Source organism: Miniopterus schreibersii (genome assembly GCF_964146895.1).
Source record: "Miniopterus schreibersii genome assembly, chromosome: 14".
Taxonomy (NCBI): Eukaryota; Metazoa; Chordata; class Mammalia; order Chiroptera; family Miniopteridae; genus Miniopterus; species Miniopterus schreibersii.
The window spans coordinates 38,582,396-38,602,293 of record NC_138114.1 but is presented as its reverse complement, the minus strand read 5'-3'; the positions used below and the strand labels follow the sequence as shown (position 1 = coordinate 38,602,293).

At 40.6% G+C, this 19,898-nt stretch overlaps 1 protein-coding gene across 1 annotated transcript in view; it reads left to right on the top strand.

Annotated features, from left to right (window-relative positions):
- The first annotated feature begins 509 nt into the window (after window positions 1-509).
- HPSE2 (heparanase 2 (inactive)) overlaps window positions 510-19,898 on the top strand; it is a 408,005-nt gene continuing 388,616 nt past the window's right edge. The window contains exons 1-2 of the mRNA XM_081158111.1: window positions 510-3,590; window positions 6,512-6,669. Of these exons, the coding sequence (XP_081014237.1) occupies window positions 3,301-3,590; window positions 6,512-6,669 (448 nt within the window). The 5' untranslated portion in view covers window positions 510-3,300. The remainder of the gene's footprint in view (window positions 3,591-6,511; window positions 6,670-19,898) is intronic.

The following is a 19,898-nucleotide window of genomic DNA, read 5'->3' as shown; positions in this document are numbered from 1 at the left end:
CTGTGCAAATCTATACCCAAACTAAACCAAAGAATCAAACAATCAGGTCATCTTGGAGTCAACGAGGACTCTCTCGAACTCCTTAGATGTTATTGAATTGTTTTCTTTGCCTTGATTTCCTGAGACTGGACATGACTATAGAATTTCAGTGGCTACACTAGAGAGATGGTTTTAATCAGGAATTAAGAAAAAAAGCACTGCCCGGCCGGGCATGGCTCAGCGGTTGAGCGTTGACCTAGGATCCAGGCGATTGGGGTTCGATTCCCGGTCAGGGCACATGCACGGGTTGCGGGCTGCAGCTGATCAATGACTCTCCCATTGATCTCTCTCTCTCTCTCTCCCTCTCCTTTCCTCTCTCTGAAATCAATAAAGATATTTAAAAAGAAAAAAGCACTTTTGTTTTGTTGGTTTTTATTTTTATTCCACATACAGGTTCTGATGAAAACATTGACTGCTGGTTAAAGTAATTAGGCCACCAAACAATTACAGCATAGTTGGGTCAGTAAACAAAAATTGTGGTTAAAATTAATGATTAAGCAGATTCTCATTATACACAAGTTCATCCTTAGTTACAAGAGTAGGTATTTTTTAAAGGAACATTGCTTATAGAGATCTAGTGGGTGAAGTGATGTTTTCTTTTTTCTTTTTTAATCCTCACCGAAAGATATGTTGTTTAAATTGATTTTTGAGAGAGAGGAAGTGAGAGAAAAAGAGAGAGAGAGAGAGAAACATTGATGTGAGAGAGAAACATCGATTGGTTGCCTCCCCTACATACCCCAAGTGGGGATTGAACCCAAAACCTAAGCCTGTGCCCTGACTGGGAATCAAACCCGTAACCTTTTGGTGTAGGGGAGGACACTCCAACCAACTGAGCCATCTAGCCAGGGCTGAAGTGATTTATTTCATTCAAGTGGTCTTCCTCTGGTCCCAGTTAACGTGGCTTCTAAAAGTACATTACATTCATTTGTAAACCAGGGATTCTTTAAGCCCTTAGAAAATTTGTCTCCTTGTAAAAATATCTCATTAGTTTTAATTCTGAATATAGCAAATGAACTAATGGCTTCTGAATTTGCAAGATAACTATTTCCTGGAGGAGATGACCAGGAAAATGTTCATAACTGGGAAAACAAATTACTGAGCAGCAGCCTAAGACAAAGTTTACTGTGACAAATAGTTTTTATTTATTTATTTTTCACATTCTTCTTGAGAGCAGTATTTGATTTTAGTGTGCTGAGCATGATTTGATTTACGATTAATTTATTTCACAGACATTTATTGAATGCCTACTGAGTGCTTGGGTCTGAAGATATAAAGATACAGATTAAAAACTTTGCTCACCAGGCTGTCACCATCTCTAGGAGAGGTGCTCAATGTACATTTTAAAATTATAATAATTTCTACTGGAACTTACACCACACCACACACCTGCACATAGAAACACACACATATTTTAAAGGATCTAGGTGTGTGAGAAATTTTCAGGAACTGAAGGAAGTAGGCCTTAGGGACCAACATCTATCAGACTCACATCTAATACTTCAGTATATAACTTATTCATTTTTGAAATCATCTTTAAATAATATGCCTTGGGTTTTCTTTCTCCTTTGGCCTCATTTTATGCAGTCCTATTTCTAGAAAGAGGTCTTCGTGGCACTTCCCAGTCTAGCCCAACCTAACCTCTGGCTTTCCTAGTTGCTTAGTTTAGTAGAAGCTCCTCAGGAAACCTCAGTTGAAAGTCATCTACTCCAGCCCTTTACAGATTCCTTAATCCTATCAAGGGGGAGGGAAAGGGAAACAGGTTCCATTTCAGTGTTTGTGGATTTTGAGACCACCCTTAGGGAAAACCTTTGATCTGCATTTTAGAGTTTTACCTGTTTGATATCAGGAGGCCCTGGGACACTCATGCATACCCATACTGCATAAAGTCATTCTCTTCATCTGCCAAGTAGAAGGCCCATTTTGTTCCAGAAAGAAGCCAAAAGTGGGGCCCAATGGTCTGACTGCACAAACTGGGCCTGGCTTTGGTTGAGACCTAAGATTGGAGCTGAGAGGTGCTATGGGTCCAGGCTTGAGCCAGGACAGGTGGTGTACCATGCAAGTTCTGGGCTGTTCTTGTGTCTTTGGGGGGTTAGGGGGGGGATACTTGTGGGTAGACTCTGGCTGACTTCACGTTGAGTTTGAAAACCCAACTGTGTCATTCTGTTCCTCTCCAGCACCATAAAGGCTCACTTCCCCATGGCAAGGGTAAGTCCAAGGTTGACCTTGAGGAGGGGCAGCTCTGCTTGTGCATTGGAGTAGAGTGGCTCATATGGGCACAGCACTGTCCAGACTATCCAAACACAGACCAGGTTGCTTTGACTTGGCCTAAGTCAGCATAAATTGAAGCCCCCAAGACACTTTCACTTCGGCTGCAGGCAGAACCATGCCATGCTCAGCCTGCACCCCGATGCCCCTACACACAGATAAGCTCTTTTACCTGGTTACTCTGTGTACTACTTCTGGCCACTCTTTGGCCTATGGAGGCCAGAGGATGCTTCTGGATGGCTGACCGTCGCATTGCAGAGGTCTCAACTTATGTCTACGGAGTCTCCCTCTGCATTCTGTGCTTTGGCAGGAATCAGTTGCTGCAGGAAATCAGGACCCCTTTGCTACTTAATTAACACCCTTGCTCTGCTACTTCAACCCAGAGGGAAGGGCCCAGAGTGGGCAAAATACCTGATGCTGTCAGGACCAACTGGCACAGGCTAGTGTGGACCTCTTAGTCCACTGTGTCCAGGGCTGGCGCTAGGCTTTCCTGTCAGGGCTGGAGCTAGATGGGCCTTCCCCAGAGCCTTGCAGGGAGGGAAGTAAAAACAAGACATCCCAACCTCGGACTGAAACTTAAAACAGTACTGCTTGGATCCCTTCCTCCTCTTCCTGACCCTAGAGGGTTAAATCAGGAGGGTACAACGCCACCCCTTCCTCCTACTTCCCGCCTCTCCCCCCACCCACCCCCTTACCTTTAAAAAGTTAAAAAATGTCTGCAGTCGAAATCTCTTAAAGGGGCGGTGCTGGTGAACGAATACTCTTGGCACGAGTTGCTGAGAAGGCTGGCTAGGGGCGTGAGTTCGCTCCACCAAGCACCAAAACACAGAAGAAAAAAAAAAAGAAAAAAAAAAAAAGAGAGAAAGAGAGCAAGCGGGGGGGGGGGGGAAGGAAGGGAAAAAAGGGGGGGAAAGCAGACAGACACACACTTTAGATAAGGACAATTAGTCACCAGCGAGACCCTGTAGGAAGAGAGGTTTAAATCAGAGGGATTTAATGAGGGTGCTCTGTGCCTTCCCTGAAGCCATGCCCTCCAGCAACTCCCGCCCCCCCTCGTGCCTAGCCCCGGTGGCTCTCTTCTTGGCTCTGTTGCTCCATCTCTTCCTTTCCTCCCAAGCTGGAGACAGGAGACCCTTGCCTGTAGACAGAGCTCCAGGTTTGAAGGAAAAGACCCTGATTCTACTTGATGTGAGCACCAAGAACCCAATCAGGACAGTCAATGAAAACTTCCTCTCTCTGCAGCTGGATCCGTCCATCATTCATGATGGCTGGCTCGATTTCTTAAGGTAAGGCAGGGGCTTCCATGGATCATTTTTTTTTTTTTGTAACAACCCCCACCCCCTCCTATCTCCCATTCCAAACGGGGATGAAGAAGAAAATAAGCCAAGTGGATCTCTCAAAGAGAAGAAAGGAGGTTTTCCTCCTGGAATATTTGCTGTGAGGCTGTAACTGGTGATTGAGAAAAAGCAATGTTTTCTATTAAGATGCACATGTTTGCAATGCAGAAGGCATTTCAGAAACTTATCAGTTATGACTGAAAAAATGTTGTGCTTACATATATCCACAGTTAGTCTCCCCGTCTCCTTCTGAAAAAGAAACAAGAGGTTCGGGACAGTTACAGAAGTGAAGAAAAGGTCTCTAGCAACAAAGAAGGGAGAGAAATGTATGTGTGTGTGTGTGTGAGAGAGAGAGTGCGTGTCTATGCGTGTCTGTGAGTGTTCAAGCAGGGGAATAGCACGAAAATGGAATTTTCCACGGAAAGAGTTTTGTCAGTTCTCTCACTCCCAGACAGAAAACGAATTTAAGCAGAGGCTTGTGCGCAGGAAGGCAAGTGGGTTGGATTTTTAAATTTTAATTTTATATTCTCCACTGTCCTCTCCAGACTTCAGGACTTTGTAGGACGCTTTTTATAGACCGAAAGGCCCCCCCAGTCCCTCCTCCTCAAATCTCTTGCGGTAACTGCATAGTTCAGTTTTTCTTTAAAGAAAAAAAAAAAAATCCTCGCTCTGATCATAGCGTATATAAGGAGAGCGGAAAGGGTTCTAGAAATACTCCGGGGATGTTTTGGAAGTCTGAACCCGGCACTGGCGGATTAGCAAACCCGGAGGTTTGTGCTTACGGACACCCTTACTCTAGGGCTTGGAATCTAATTGGGTTCACCCTCTCGCCGGTTGTTAATGTTCAGCAGTTAGGCAACCACAATCCCTTCCCATCAGGGACAGAGTTGCATTGTTAAAAAAGAAAAATAAACAAATCGTCTGCAATGTTGAATCCAAGTGGTGAGTTTTAAAAATTCCCTCCAAATTGGAGCCTCAGCTGTGGGCTTCTCCGAAGAGTCCTGAGCGAGCGCTCTTACTCTCATTTCTCCGCCCTGAGGCCGCGTCCGCCGCTCGTCTTTCGTGAGTATCTTCCACTCCTTGCGAAATTCGAGTTTAGCTTCTCGCGTGCGCCCGCCCCTCAGCCCTCTGGGTCTCCCCTGGCTTCTGCCGGGTCAGCGGACGCGGCAGGTAGCGGGAGGCGCAACGTGGGGCGCTCCTTCCACGTGGAGCAAGCGTTGGGGAGGATTCAGTGGCTGCGACCACCGCCTCTGAGGCCCTTTCGGTTGCTGCCCGCAGCTCCGCTGGGAGGGCTGGAACCGCTCCGCGCCGCCCGGGGTCCACCTCCGAAGTTCTTGCCTGTAGCAGAGCGCGTCTCTGAGCTCGTCCCCAGGTGGGGGCAACGGGGGTTTGCCGAAATACACGCCCCACTTGCACTGCACTTATCCAGCTGCGCAGACTCATTCAGGATTCTTTTTAAAAAACCTTCCTGTTTGTGCCAAATGCTTGCCACAGAAAAGATTCTGAGAGGCGGCACTGAGGGAACAAGCCGTGGTGGGGCGCATTTGCATTGGCTGTGCAGGCTTCCGGACTGACTGTTGCTGGAAATGCTGGGGTCTTCGCTGGCCGCCGAGGCCCACGCGACGCCCGACCGCGCTGACCTGGAACGCAGTCCTGGAGTCCTCCGCCACCGGACTGCCCGGGTGGCCAAGACTTCACAGAAAGTCCCTAATTAGAATCTGCGGGGTTTTCCCCCGTCTCGTATCCATCCCCTTTATGATACTATTTAGTTTCTCCATTTGGATTTGGATTTTCAGAACCCGAACCAGCAAAGCGTTAAAAATAACTTACAGATCTGGAATTTAACAGCTAATCCCTTCAGCATTAAGAGCATCTGCATTGCTCTCTTTCCACCCCTTTCCGAAGTAGCAGCGCTTGGCTTTAAAAAACCTGTTTGTGGAAATCCTGAACCTAAATAGAGGTAAATGCTATTGTTCTGGTGCTCCTCGAGTTTCATCCGACGCGCAGGTTCCACATTTCGGCAAACTTCACTTTCCCCATCGCTTCCAAACGGCCCCAAGTGGGAAGGAGAAAAGATGAAGTCCAACTGGGGTGGGGTGGGGAGGGGAGAGAAGAATGATACCTTTCTGAGATCAGGCTGAATTACTGTAGGGGTCAAAGAGACACTGACCTTACTGTGCAAGGCAGGGGTGGAGTGTTCACAGAAAAGCGAAGGAACTCTTGACCAGGGATTTGGGAGACGGATGCGGTTGCTATAAAGTAGTGGAAAAGGAAAATCACCTTTGGCATTACAAATCAGTCAGAATCAATTTGACCTCAGGTGCCTGGTCTGAGAGAAAAAAGATTGGTTTCGCCTTCTCTACTGAGGTGGCAGCGCCCCTGGGGCCGAGGAGGTAGATCCCGGGTTTCAACCTAGAAGTTTGACAAAAATCGGAGCCCCTCGGTCCGGTCCGCACGCTGCGAGTCTCCTTCAGGAGCGCTTTCTTGGCAGCAGCAGAGCCGGGCAACTGCGCCTTAGCCCGCGTTCTCAGAAGGCCCCCCCCCCCCCCCCACTGTTAACTAACACAATCTAACCTTTGGAAATAAGTACCTTTGGAGACCAGCGTCGGAGTGTCGGAGGGAGGGGGCCGCCGCCGGCTGGGCCCAGGAGGCGTAGCCCCTGGAGCCTGGCGAGGGAGGGCAGGGGCAACAGGAGCACCCGAGAGGCCGGGGAGCGGCCGGGGGCCCGCACAGTCGGAGAGCTGGGGCGGACACCGAGCCCCAGAGCCTCGGGCAGTTCGCCTGCAGAGAGTGAGAAGAGGGCCTTGGCTTAGTGTCCCCCGGTCTCCCGCCTTTTCTCGGGATCCTTTCCTCTCTCTTTATCCCTGCAGCTCCAAGCGTCTGGTGACCCTGGCCCGGGGACTTTCGCCCGCCTTCCTGCGCTTCGGGGGCAAAAGGACTGACTTCCTGCAGTTCCAGAACCTGAGGAACCCGGCGAAAAGCCGCGGGGGCCCCGGACCTGATTACTATCTCAAAAACTATGAGGATGGTGAGAAACTTGCTTCCCCTTCTTGAGGGGTGGAGGAAGTTTGGAAAGTGGGAGTGAGTTGTGTGTGTGCGTGTTTGGTGGGGGTAGATTTGGAGGAGAGCCTGGTAGAAGCTCCCCTAAAAAGCTGGTAGCTGCTAGCGAGGGCACACGGTAGTGTGGGATTCCTGACGTGATCATGCAAAGGGGGCTCCCAGGTCGCCCAGATCCCGCCTGCTAGCCCTCCGCTGGGCTGCTCAGTCCTAAGGGCATGAACTGTCCAAAACTGGCAGACTAGTCCAGTGCGGAGAAGAGTGGGTTTCTTGAGAAAATACAAGCAGGTTCATAAGATACTAAAGGGTCAGGCTCACATTTCATTGCTGAAGTTCTAGAAAAAAGTGCCTATCGTTTTTCTTATTTTTTGCTTTCCTGGGATGAGGATCTGGCCTTTTTTTGAAATTTACTCTGAAGTTTTCTGAAATAATCCTTTTTAGATTAGTCCCTTGTTAGGGAAGGTTTGAAAATCTCCCCAGTGGGTTTTTCTTCAGACTGTCTAATCTCAGAATCTAATTTTTTTTTTTTTTCCATTTAAAAATGGGATTATAAATGCCAGCTGTCTTTCCAAAATGCCAGGATCAGATGAGTTAAGCATCAGGCTTTGAAAACTCCAAATCCTATTCTAGTCTGAGAGGCCAATCTTTTTAGGTTTAACAGCCTCATTTTTACTAGGGAAAAAATGAAAATGGTATTTAAAAAATTGTTTAGAGGGTTTGGTGTTAATATCTACGAACTTTCTGTATGGGTAAAGGGGCATTCTTTCATACATGCAAGATGGGAATTGGTGGGTCTTCAGCCACTGAGGCTGTTTAGATTAGAAGAGGCGTTAGTGTCCATTCTTGGAGGGCTATCTCTGTCCTGCTGTTCCTTCTCATAAGTGAACTACAGTTTTATTTTTAAAGGGTTCAGGGACAGTTTCTCAGAGCTCCCTGGATTTTGTTACATTTTGTCCTTGTAAATCAGCAAAACGAGGAAATGCTGTTGTGTTTTCTGGGGCTTTCACTGAATGGGAATTCTGGAGAGGTATTGGGATTTATTTCAAGGGTGGCTGAGAAACTTTTTTTTAAGTGGCAGAACGGAGAAAGAGAGCAAAGCTGAGGCTTGAGTTTGAAGTGTGACTAGGACTTCTTTTAAAACATTTGCCAAAGTATGTAGGTATTTAAGGCTATATCTTTTCAAAGGTAAATGTCATTGACATAAAAAGTAGATTGCAAGTAGATTTTGCTGTCACTTAGCATAAAATGCTGAAAGGTAAAAGATAATCCTGAACAGCAGCTCTGTTGGTAATTTGACCCAGGGCCTTATAGCTTCCAGGGTCACTGTCAGCTCTGCGATCAGACGCAAGAAGGGAAAATATTAATGTTTTCCTGATGAAACAGCTCTTCTTTGAATCCATTTGAAATACTTCCTCTTTAGTTTGTAGGAAAACTTGTAAGAGCCCCAGGAACCACTGGGGGGAAAAACAACCATTATAAGTTATAGGAATTGGCCTTTTTCTCCCAAACTTGTATCTAGGATTATATTACTGATTCACTGAGAACATGAGATCATCTTCAAATGAAGGATACAATTTGTTTTACTTTGTAAAAGGAGAAAGTGGGCATCATGGGGAGAAAGGAAATTGGCAAGAGATTGTGCCCCATAAAACTTCATAGAATTAAAAAAAAAAAAATTGGAAAAGATCTAAGAGATCATCTTCAATCCTCTTACCACTTCAGGGGCCAGCCAGTACAGGATCATTCCATATGGAATCCTTTTCTTGTTGTGTCCAACCTGGCATTAAATATCTCTAGGAATGTAGTTTTCGCCACTTATGTAGGAGAGTTCTCCTGTCCTATAGGTTTTTGCCAGCAAATTTATCCTGAATTTTCCCTTTATAAATATCCCCTAAATATTTATAAGTATTCTTTCGGTGTTTTTTAGTTTTTTAGACATCTACCTTCAAAATAATTTCTGTCCTTGGTGTGTCAGCTTAAAAAAAAGGTTTTCTCATGGATGTTTTTTATCTAGACTACCTGGATTTAATTCTTTTAAAACTTTCTTTAAAGTCAGTCCTTGCAGACACTAATCTGTTTTATTGCTCCTAGCTGAACTCCTTTTGATTTATGTTTCTCTGGTAATAAGATGCTCTGAACTATATCAGTATTTGAGGCCTTAGCAGAGTTAAAGAGAGTGGGAATGCCCTATTTCTGCCCTTTGATGCTCACATATCCTTAAATCACCCATGTTGTCTTTGTTGTTGCATTGCAGAATTCAAGGCAGAATTGTTTTATACTCTCAACAATTTTGAAAAATTATACTTTAGTTGTTACTTTTCATTCAGTGATAATTGTAATCATGAGCATCTTAAAATAATTAAGTCTTCTTAGTAAATGGCCCTGTAATAGGCACTTAGGCATAAGCACCTTATTAAAAAAAAGATATACTGAAACTTAAACATAATATTGTATAATAACAGAAAGTCATGTGGCTTCTATTTTTCAAATACTCTTTAAGCACTTTAATGCAACTGCATTTTCTCTTTCTAAAGCCACTGTTTATCACTTGGGGAGCTTCTTTGGTTACTCCTTTAATACACTCTATGTTTAGGCAGTTTACATTTCACACAAACATGATGATGGAGGAAATAAAAATTGGATTGTTTTTCATACCTTGGAATCTTACCCTTGCCTACCTTCCTCTCTGTTCTGTGATGTTATGCTTTTCTTGCTTGCAACAAAGAAATCTTTGGTTAATCTTTTGTTCCTAAGTTTATTTTGCTCCTATGTGCCCTTCTTTGTTACATATTCAATGTGCCTTCTTTATATACCTGTCTCTTTACTGCCATAACCATATCTTTAATCAAGATGTATACCATTTATTACGTACATCAAAAGCCAGCTTAATATTTCTAAAATATCACATTCATCGTCCCATTCTTTTAAAAACATTTTTTGTTTTTTTAATTACAGTTGACATAACAATATTATATTAGTTTCCAGTGTATCATGTCACTTTTTTGCTCAAAAACTGATTATTTTTGTATTGCTTACAGAAATGTTTAAACTCCTCAACTTGACATTCAAAGCCTTTTACATTTCAATCTCAGTTTACCTTTTGTACCTTGTGTTTTCATATTCTTTTTATTACAACCCTGCTTGATTTCACTGTCTTCTTAAAGCACTGTCCCAACCCCATACCTTTGTTCAGCTGGTACATCTTTGCTTTGAATGCCTTTCTCTTGGCTTTGTTCACAACTCACCCCCTACCCAATTCCTGAAGGCCTATTGCAAATGCCCCTTATTTTCACAAAGCCTTTCCTGAACTGGGCATTCTATAGTGATCTCTTCTTTTTCTGGACTGTTGTAGCTTTTACTCTTTATGCTGTTCTTTTGGCCCCCTCCGCCTTATTTTGCTTTTTAACTTTTCAACATGTATTGTTTTGTTTTACCTTTCCAAGTGGCTCCATTAGTTGGAAAATTGTCCGGTACACCACAAAAAAGGTGGCAGGTTTGATTCTTGGTCAAGGCATATGCCTAGGTTGCTAGTTCTATCCCCGGTTCAGGCCTGTGTGGGAGGTGACTGATCGATGTTTCTCACATCAGTGTTTCTCTCTCCCTTCCTCCCTCCCCCCTCCCTCCCTCTCTCTTCCCCCTCCCCTCCTCTCTCTCTCAAAATCAGTAAAAACATATCCTTGGGTAAGGATTAAAAAAAAAGAATGCACATTCAAGGGATCATATCTAATTATTGTGTATCCCAAGATGTCTAGCATTATGTATGGCACATAGTAGAACTTCAGCAAATATTTTTGGATACATAAGAGGTTAAGAGCACTGTTAAAGGCACTGGGAAAGTGGAGGTGACCAACGAAGAAAAGAGTGAATTCAAACATGAAGATTCTATTCATTTTTCACCTTTAATGCATGTTCCCATGAAGTCTGTTCTTAATGCTTAGTTTAATGACATTCTTCATTTTTTTAACCATGTACTCTTTATCTTTGGTAGTCTAAGTTGTCTTGGTTTCATGCTCCACATTAAATCGACCTTACCACCTGGTTTAAAGCCTTGCACTGGGATCACACCATTTTAAAAAAAAATTCTATCTGTTTCTTCTTTGCTTTTACTTTTGCTTTTCCTTGTTAGCCTTATGTAGTTTCTATGCCTAACTTTCCAATTCCTGATTTAAGAGTGCCTTTCAGAAGTTTAAATGTTTTTTTATCTCCATTTTCTGAAGACTTTCTCTTCAGAGAGCTTCTGAAATTCTAAATGATCAATGTGAGTAAACTTTGTGAACTCTAAGGCACTATACAACTATTAACTATTGTCCTCTTTTCTCCAGGAACTTCTAGTTTTAATAGGGGTGAGGTAATTAATTCTTTTTCTTTCTATTCCCACCCCGTTAATGAAGACATATGACATAAGAACAGCACAACTGCCAAAATATGTATTTGCCTTGAACTTAGCCACCTTCTGTTCTCATTTTACTTCACATAACTGTTCCTTGAAATTTAATTACACCTAACAAGTATTTATTTATTTTAAAATACAAGTATTTATTGATTATCTACTTTGTGTTTAGTTGTAAGCTGGACAAAGATGGCAGAATATAAAATAAATAAAAGATATTGTCCTAAATCACCATTAGAACAGAACAGTAAAAACTGCTATGGGCAAGATCTACTAATCGGTGTTAAAATAACTAGAGGAAACTTTAAGGTAAAATAGACTATTTGCATAGTCTCAAAGCATGTCTTTCAGAATACTTATTTATTAATTATTGTGGTGGTTTTTAGCATATGTCCTCAAATTCTTTGATACTTCTCCCTCTAAGATATGGTGATTGACTTCTCTCCTGTTGAGTGTAGACTGGATTTAATGACTTGCTTCTAATGAAGAGATTCTGTAAAGGGGAAAATGTTAACTTACGGTGGAGAAAATGACAGACATTACTTCAGGAAAGTGATCAAGTTAACATTAGCAGATAAGTAATGTTGATATCATGTATTTCCTGATCTGATGTGATAAAGTCACTTCACCTCTGTGATATTCTTTCCCCAAATCCATAACTCTCTGTAAACCTGAGAAAACAGATTGAAGGACACTCTACAAATTATCTGACCTGACCCTTCAAATACATCGTTCCTGCTGTCAATGAACTAATAGCTTAGTGAGATGATATTTATACTGATAAAACTGAAGGGTAACACGAAGACAATATAGAATAAAGTGCAAAGTAGAACATAATAATCTGCCAGGATGTAACAGGAAAAGCAGAGATGAATACTGGCCAGACTAAGATGGGAGTTAGGTTGGGCCTTTACAAAGATGGGTAGATTTTGGAGGAAGAGACAAGAAGAGAGGACATTTAACTAAAAGGAAAGAACATGAACCAAAGCCTAAGTATGTGTTTGGGCAGGAAGGAGACCACCTTGGCTTCATAGCAGGTACATGTTAGAAATTATCTTAATTCATATCGCTAGAACCATGTCACATTTTTAATAGCTCATTTGTACATTTTTGTGAATTCAGAAATGCTTATAATTTTAAAAATATGTAAAAATAAAGTGTATGTTAAAAATCATACTAAGAAAAGCTCATATTGCTAGAATTATGTCTAAATTGAGTTTTAAGAAGTTCTAATATATTTCTGTTAGCTCCAAAATATGTGCTTAAAAGAGAACAAGAAAGTACATGTTTGAGAGAAAAGGCTGGTTGGGTAAATCCAGATTAGATTATGAGAAACTTGCATTTTAGGCATAGTAGAAAGGAATTGGCCCTATAGGAAAATAGATGCCATTATAAATTCTTTTACTCCTTTGGAGAAGGGGAGGACATTTTCAGCCTGAGCAGTGACCTTTGCCATCTGCCATTTTCATTTTCCAAATCATTGCACACATTTACATACTCTAGTATGTTATAACTGCACTTGGTGAGGTTTGAGTTATGAAGCATATTTGAAAGATAATTTAAAATTGAATTCTTAAATTCTTATGTTACAGGGTATATAAAATAAAAAAGTTTTAGAACTTGCTTGATAATTTTGGTGTTACCCTACGTTTCTTTTATAAGGTAAAAATAGCCTAGTATTTTATTATATTCATTCACTCATGAATTTGCTCATTGAATAGGCATCTGGTTTCAGGTTCCTGTTTGACACTGAGGCTGGGAAGATGAATGAAGCCCAGGCACCGCTGTCACACTGCATACCACTGACCTCTTGTCACTTATGCAGCGTAATCCAAAAGCAGTTTCTGGAGATACTTAGGCCCAAGTAAAGCCTCCTTTCCAACTTTCATCATTTGGCATTTATGATCTGCCAGCAGCTTTAGGATTTGATACAATTTAATATTCATTTTCTATAGTGTTTGAAATTTGGTAATCAGGTCCTGAGTTCTAGCTGCAGCTCACTGTACCCCTGTGAATTGGAATGTACCTCACAAAGACATAGTCATTATGTCATTTAGTCAAAATTTAGTCATTGTGGCCATCTGTATAGTGCTGGAGGTAGTAGAGATCAGGATACTCTAATCTATTGCTTGTAGAGGTGGCTTAATTAATTTGAGTGAATCAAAAAGTCCAGTAAATAAACCTTTCAGTCTCAACCACATTTGTATAATTATCACCTGGTCATTGAGGCCAAAGGTAATTCACAAACAGTTGGGTGTTCCTGTACAACACAATTTGTGCTACTGTTTCCAATACCAAATATCATTATTTTTCTTGCCAAATTTGTTTAAATTTTCTTTCCTGTTCTCCTAAGCACTCCTGTTGAGATGGGTACCTCATGAAGAAAAGAAGCTTCTTTCAAAATTCCCTGAGCCTGCCAGTCACATGGTCTGTGCTCTTGGAGTCAGGAGCCTCTTCTGAGAATTCTTCATCAAAATGGATTAGATGTTAGGAATCTTAACTTCAGTGCTTCTTAGTGCCTTAATCAAGTTTTTAGTTGTCTCAGTCTATGAGGCAATGGATTGGAACTCTGTGCAGTGTATGTGTCTATGAGGAGGGGCGAAGGGAGGGAGGAGGGTAGCGGGGGAGAGAGGGAAATATATATGGGGAGAGAGAGTGAGAGAGAATATAAGTATATGAGCATGAGAGAATTTGGTGTGTTAATTTCTCGCCCTTGGGTGGTGATGTAGGCAAAGTAAAAACACATTTCTAGACTAGTGGTTAGTGCTGTAGAAGGTATAGATACTTGTTGAACTACTTTATCCTTTGATTTCATGATCTGATTGAGTTGGGTTCAGTTCTGTTTTTTCTTCACTTTAATAGAGTGAAAATCAGTGTCATTTGCTTAATTCAATAAACATTTTTTGATCATCAACTGTATCCAAACTTAGTGCTAGATATTGGGGCTACCAAGAGGAATAAATCATGAACTGTACTATCAAAGTTCTCTGGTTTTATATATTCAACAGAATTTCACAGTGGTTTCTAGTATCACCACTCTACTTTAGTTAGATTAATCTTTGCCCAGTCCCTCCACTTTGCTCATACAATACCCTCCACCTTGAACACTCATCTTTCCTCTTGAATTAAAAATTTTGTTGTCTTTCAAGCTCTACCCAAGTCCCCTCTTTCATTAAGCCTTCTGCTAAGCCAATCTCCATTAATCCCCCATCATATTCTGAATTTTTTGAAATTCTTCTCTGAATACTTAATTCAAATTAGCTCAAGTGCCCCAGAATTTATGTTTGATTGACTTAAGCAGACAGTTTTTGTCTCTAGGAATTGACAATCAAAACACACTGGCATTGACATGCACATAAAATCCATATAGAGATAATTATCACATTGCATAGAACAATAAGTCAAACTATTTATGTTATTTACAAATCTTACTGCATGTGTTTTACTTTTTGTTTGGCAAAGAATGACGAACAAAAAATATAAACTGCATATTTAGAAAAGATGGGGGTACATGTACATATCTGTATCTGTATGTTTGTATTGAAGGAGTTGGGGATTAAAACAGTACCTTATTTTCACTTACTCTGGAAAGGGTGGAAGATAAGATTGGAAAGCTGGGAAAAGTTAAATTGCTCAGATTTTGGGCATTATTCTGAAATACTATGAAAGAATGGATAATTTTCTGCAACTTAATAATAGTAATAATATAATAATATTACCTAACATTATTGAGTACTTATTAGGCACCAAATACAATATATTTGAAGCAATTTACATGCATTAACACAGTTAATCCTCTTAGAAACTTTGTGAGGAAATACTGTTTTCCTCATTTGACAAATGGGAAATGGAGATGCAGAGTGGTAAAGTAGCTTGCCCAAGACTACTCTGCTAATGTGGTGTGAAACAGGGACTCAGTGATGTTATTCATTAAACATGCTATGAGCTTCACAAGGAGACTTTGGTATTAGTCTCAATTCTTTTACTAACCATGTGCCATTGGGGAAATTGTTCACCCTCCTGAAGCCTTCCTTATCTGTAAAATGAAGAGAATTTAATACATTGCCTACATGTAGCAGCTAATTGTAAAATTCTGTAAGTTAAAGATTTCCTCAGACACACAAGATATGTAGCAAATAACAGCAATGAGAACAAGATAGGATATTTTCAAAGGTTAAAGGATATACAAGCTGTAAGAGCTATAGGAGTTCAGAGTAAGGGGGTTAAGTGAGAGCTGGAGTAATCAGGATAGGTATCTAGGAGGAGGGGTCTTGACCTGACCTTAAGGGTGAATACTACTACTATTACTAGCTACTGTTTGTTGAGCAATTACTGTGTTTGACATATGTTACCTCTTTTAATTCTTAAATCAATCTGATGAGAATTGTGTGTGTGTGTGTGTGTGTGTATGTTTATGTGTATGAAGAAACTGAGACTCAGAAAAGACACGTGACTTGCTCAAGGTCATACAGATGAGTAGTTGGTAGAACCAGGATTAGAATCTGGCCATCTCTTCACAATGCTTAGGTAAGAGAGGGGTCCAGTATTTGATTCATTCATTATTTCATTTATTCATCTAATAGGCACTCAAAAGCCCTATCCTAAGCATTATGTGCCATAGGCCTTCCTATGAGGATTATCAAAGGACTTGTGGGCCAGGACACACAAGAGTTGTTATGTAAAACAATGAAATAGTAATCACAGAGAGAAAGATGAACAATTGAAAGAGATGGTGGTTACAGTTTATGACATAGTGAAGGAATAGAACAACTGACCCAGTGTGAGATAGACCTTACTAGTTTCTCTGGAAGGAGGTATATGGTGGAAGCGGATGCATTGAAGATAGTAATAGGCATGAATCACCAGTGTTATTGATGTAAGGGAAATGGCAGAGAAAAGCATGAAGATAAGACTATCTGAAAAACACCTGTTAGAAAGTTACCATCAAATTGTTGAGCATTTTTAGAATTATTGTTTCAGTTTATAAACGAACCATATTCTGCCTTCTTCCTTCACATTCTAAGCCCAGTGAAACCTTGTGAAGGGTAAAGGGAACTGTTAAGGGTAGGTTTCAAGAAAACCCTTCCTTCATTCTTCCCTCCCTTATCTTTCTCTTTGAACTGAGATTTTGTTAAATTTAAGTAGAGAACACTTTTATAGTCACTTAAAAAGAAGAAACCAAGGAGCAAAGAGGTTAAATATTCTACTCAAAATCTCAGGGGTTACTTAAGTAACTGTACTGGTAAGTGGCAGAGCTGTGGTTAGATCTAGGACAGTCTCACTCCAAAGTTGATGATTTTCTCTGCCCCCAAAATAACACATCAACAGTGTTCCTCATCTACTAAGACAGCTTCAATGGTCTTTTCTCTTGGGGTTTATATTAGCTTAAGTCTGATTTGAAAGTTTGAGAATGGAACTAAATGAAATTTATTATTGTTTTCCTTGTGACTGTTTCCATCTTGTTTGGGCACTCATCTCACACCTGTCACCTCTCTCTCAGGGAACTGGGTTCCCTGTCTCCAGCTTCTCTCCATCCTGCTGCCTGATTAACCTCTCTGAAGTTCCACTGTCTTCCTGTCACTGCCTACCTAGAAGCCTTCAGGACATCCCTTGTTTGCTAACTCAAGTCCTTTTCATTCTCCTCCAGCTTTCCAAGGCTCTCTAGAGTCAGCTCACCCTCCTTGACCAGCTGCTTCTTTCCTTCTATCAACAAGAACCTGAGTCTATTCACAATCAAATGGTGTAGCTTCCTGTCACAAAGCTTCTACTCTTTGCCATTCTCTTAATTTCTAACCCTTTGAATCCTCCACTTTATCATTTATCTGCCCGCTTCCTAACCATTGCTGAATTCTTTATCTTTTAAAGTCCAGCTCAAAATTGTCCTCCTCTATGAATTCACTATCTCAGCTCAAAGTGATTTTATTCATTCATTCATTCATGAAACATTTATTGAGCCGGAATTTCTAAGGCACTTGTCTAAAAATCACTTCTTTGGCTATTTTCATATTCTGCCTTATATTCTCAGATTTCATTTTGTGTATGATCATGCAGAGTTGGCTCTATTCCTAGGTAAACGTGAGGGTAGTGATTATATCATTTCTGTTTTTTCTATAACATCTGGTAGGGTGCCTTTTGCATAGTAGCTCTTCAGTAAATACTTGTTGACTGATTGTCATTTATTTGGTAGCTTAATATGCTAAAAGGAATAACCTCTCTTCCATTCATTGTTTCTGCTTTTTTTTAAATTTTTTTAATTTTATTTATAGGATATTTCTGGTTAATGAGTAACTTTTTTTAAAAAAATCTTCAGCCAAGGATATTTTTTCCATTGCTTTTCAGAGAGAGTGGAAGGGGCGGGTGGGTCGGGTGGCAGAAGAGAGAGAGAGAAAGAAAAAGAGAAACATCCATGTGAGAGAGAGACATCGATTGGTTGCCTCCTGGGGCTGGGGATTGAGCCTGCAATCAAGGTATGTGCCCTTGGCCAGAATCAAACCCAGGACCCTTTAGTCCTCAGGCTGATGCTCTAACCACTGAGCCAAATTGGCTAGGGCAATGCTTAACTTTTTAATTCATATTTTTAGTTTAAATATTTATGCTTTGTATTACCAGTGTTATGCATGTTCATTAATATAAATTTAATAATACATATATTAAGTAACCCCCATCCCACTCATACCAGTTTGGCATGTATCTTTTTAGACCTTTTTCTATGCCTATATATATATGTTTTTAAATATATAAATGTGGAATCATATTGTACAACTTGCTTATCTAGATAACCTTTTTGCCAATAATGTCAGTCTGTTTTTCAGTGGCTAAAGAATATTACATGTGTGGGTGAGCTATAATTTAACCATTCTCATTAACTCCCTTTTAGCAAGCACCTGTTTGCTATTTGTCTATTGTTTCTAACAAAGCTGTGCTGTAGTATCATATTTCTTTTTCCAAATTGGAACTTGATCTAAATTATTTATTTTCCCCTAACATTTTTTTAAACATCCTCACTCATTTTGATCCTTTTAGCTATAATATATTCTTTGAGCAATGTCAAGAAAACAGCAACAGCAAAACTAACCCTGTGCATCAAAGTATGGTTTTCTTTAGTAAAACAAGTGCTTATAAAGTTTTGGATACAGATAGAAAGTGACACTAAAAGTATTTTGACTTTTTGTTCAAATAGTGTATCACTGTGTGATTTGAAAGAAATCCTAGCTAAGGCTTTCTTGATTCTCTTTGAATGTCACTCATGTTGTCAAAGCTGCTTTGTGAATTAGAATCCTAGTCAGCTGAAGAAGAAATTTATAAAAAGACCTGGCATATGTTTTGTTAGAAACAGACTAAAGAAGGCACAAGGTAGTCATTTTTAAATAACTTCTTAATTAGTTGTTTGCAGGAGAAAAATAATTATATTTTATATTTGTAATGTTTTTTAAAGATTATAAAAACTCTTCTGATCCTTACAGAAACTGTGTATAGTTAGTCTTATTTTAAATTTTGTAATTTCCATTTTATAAATGAAAAAAACTCAAAGAAGTTGCTCAGAGTAACTTGGCTTTTTAGTGGCGGAGCTGGAATTAGAACTCAATACCCCTGTCTTCAAGCCTGACACTTTTAAATGAGGTATCAGAGCTAGTAATCCCTTCACTGCAGTGAACCAGATGGTACTCTTGCTCTGTGGTGCTGGGGTCAGTCTGAAACAGGCTCTCTGGGAAGCTAGAATGGGGTTTTTGTGAGAGGCCATTTTGTTTGTAGTTGTGCTGGGGTCCAGTTTAGCCCAGGTTCTTGAGTCTTTTTGAACTGCTCTTCATTGACAAACCCTTGCACAGGCCACAGAATGCCATTCTTAGAGACCTAGCAGCCAAGTCCCAGACTCCCTTGAGATTGGGCTCTATTCCCAGGATAAGGTTAGATCAAGTCCAGAGAATGGGATGGAGGGGACTTTGAGAGCATGGGTGGGAGGCCACTATCACTGAAGAGACTACCAACAAAGAACTTCAAAGCCTTTTATTTATTTTTATTTTATTATTTTTAAATCTTTATTGTTGAGAGTGCTACAGATGTCCCCTTTTAAGAAATTCAAAACCTTTTAAATGCAGATGTTCATTAGCAGTTGAAGTGCACCCTGTGAGAGCGAGGAGGAGCCTGTTCATCTACCACTGTGAGGGCCCATTGTGAGTAAGCAGAGGACCTGGGAATAGAACATGAGCTTTTTGGTGACACAGTCACTGAACCACACACACTTTAAAAAAATGTAATCACCACTGAGATAAATCTTTATGTATCAGTCAATGCCCTAATAGGTAGGCTGTTTTCATCTGGGTGTTTATTTCCTTGCAATTGTTGAAAAACCAGGTTGTGGACTTATTTGCCTGGCCATTATGAATCCCCTTGGAAGAGTAGACTCAGGTTAAATCCAGTGAGGTGTAGATTAAAAAGGAACTACATACAGACCAGGCTTAGCCAAGTTAGAATCCATAGGTGAAACTAAACACGTAACCTAAAACCATTAGAAAAATATGTGCTATTGTTTCATGGAACATTTGTAGAAGCAAATGAATGGCACCCCAGTCCGAAGGTCAGGATTTTCAACAACTTGCAGCAGAATACTTACACTTATTAAATGTCTTCACTAGGGGTTTTTGTGTTAGTGGATGACTGAGGTCTTTTGTTTCTTCTGTTTTCCTCATGGCAATAAAGTTGAAATTTAGAAAGCTTTCAAAATGAAATTTCTCATAGAAGTTATAACCACAGGTTTTAAGTTTTCATCACCTAAATGTGGAACAGAACGATTGAAAACTTGGGGGGAGGGG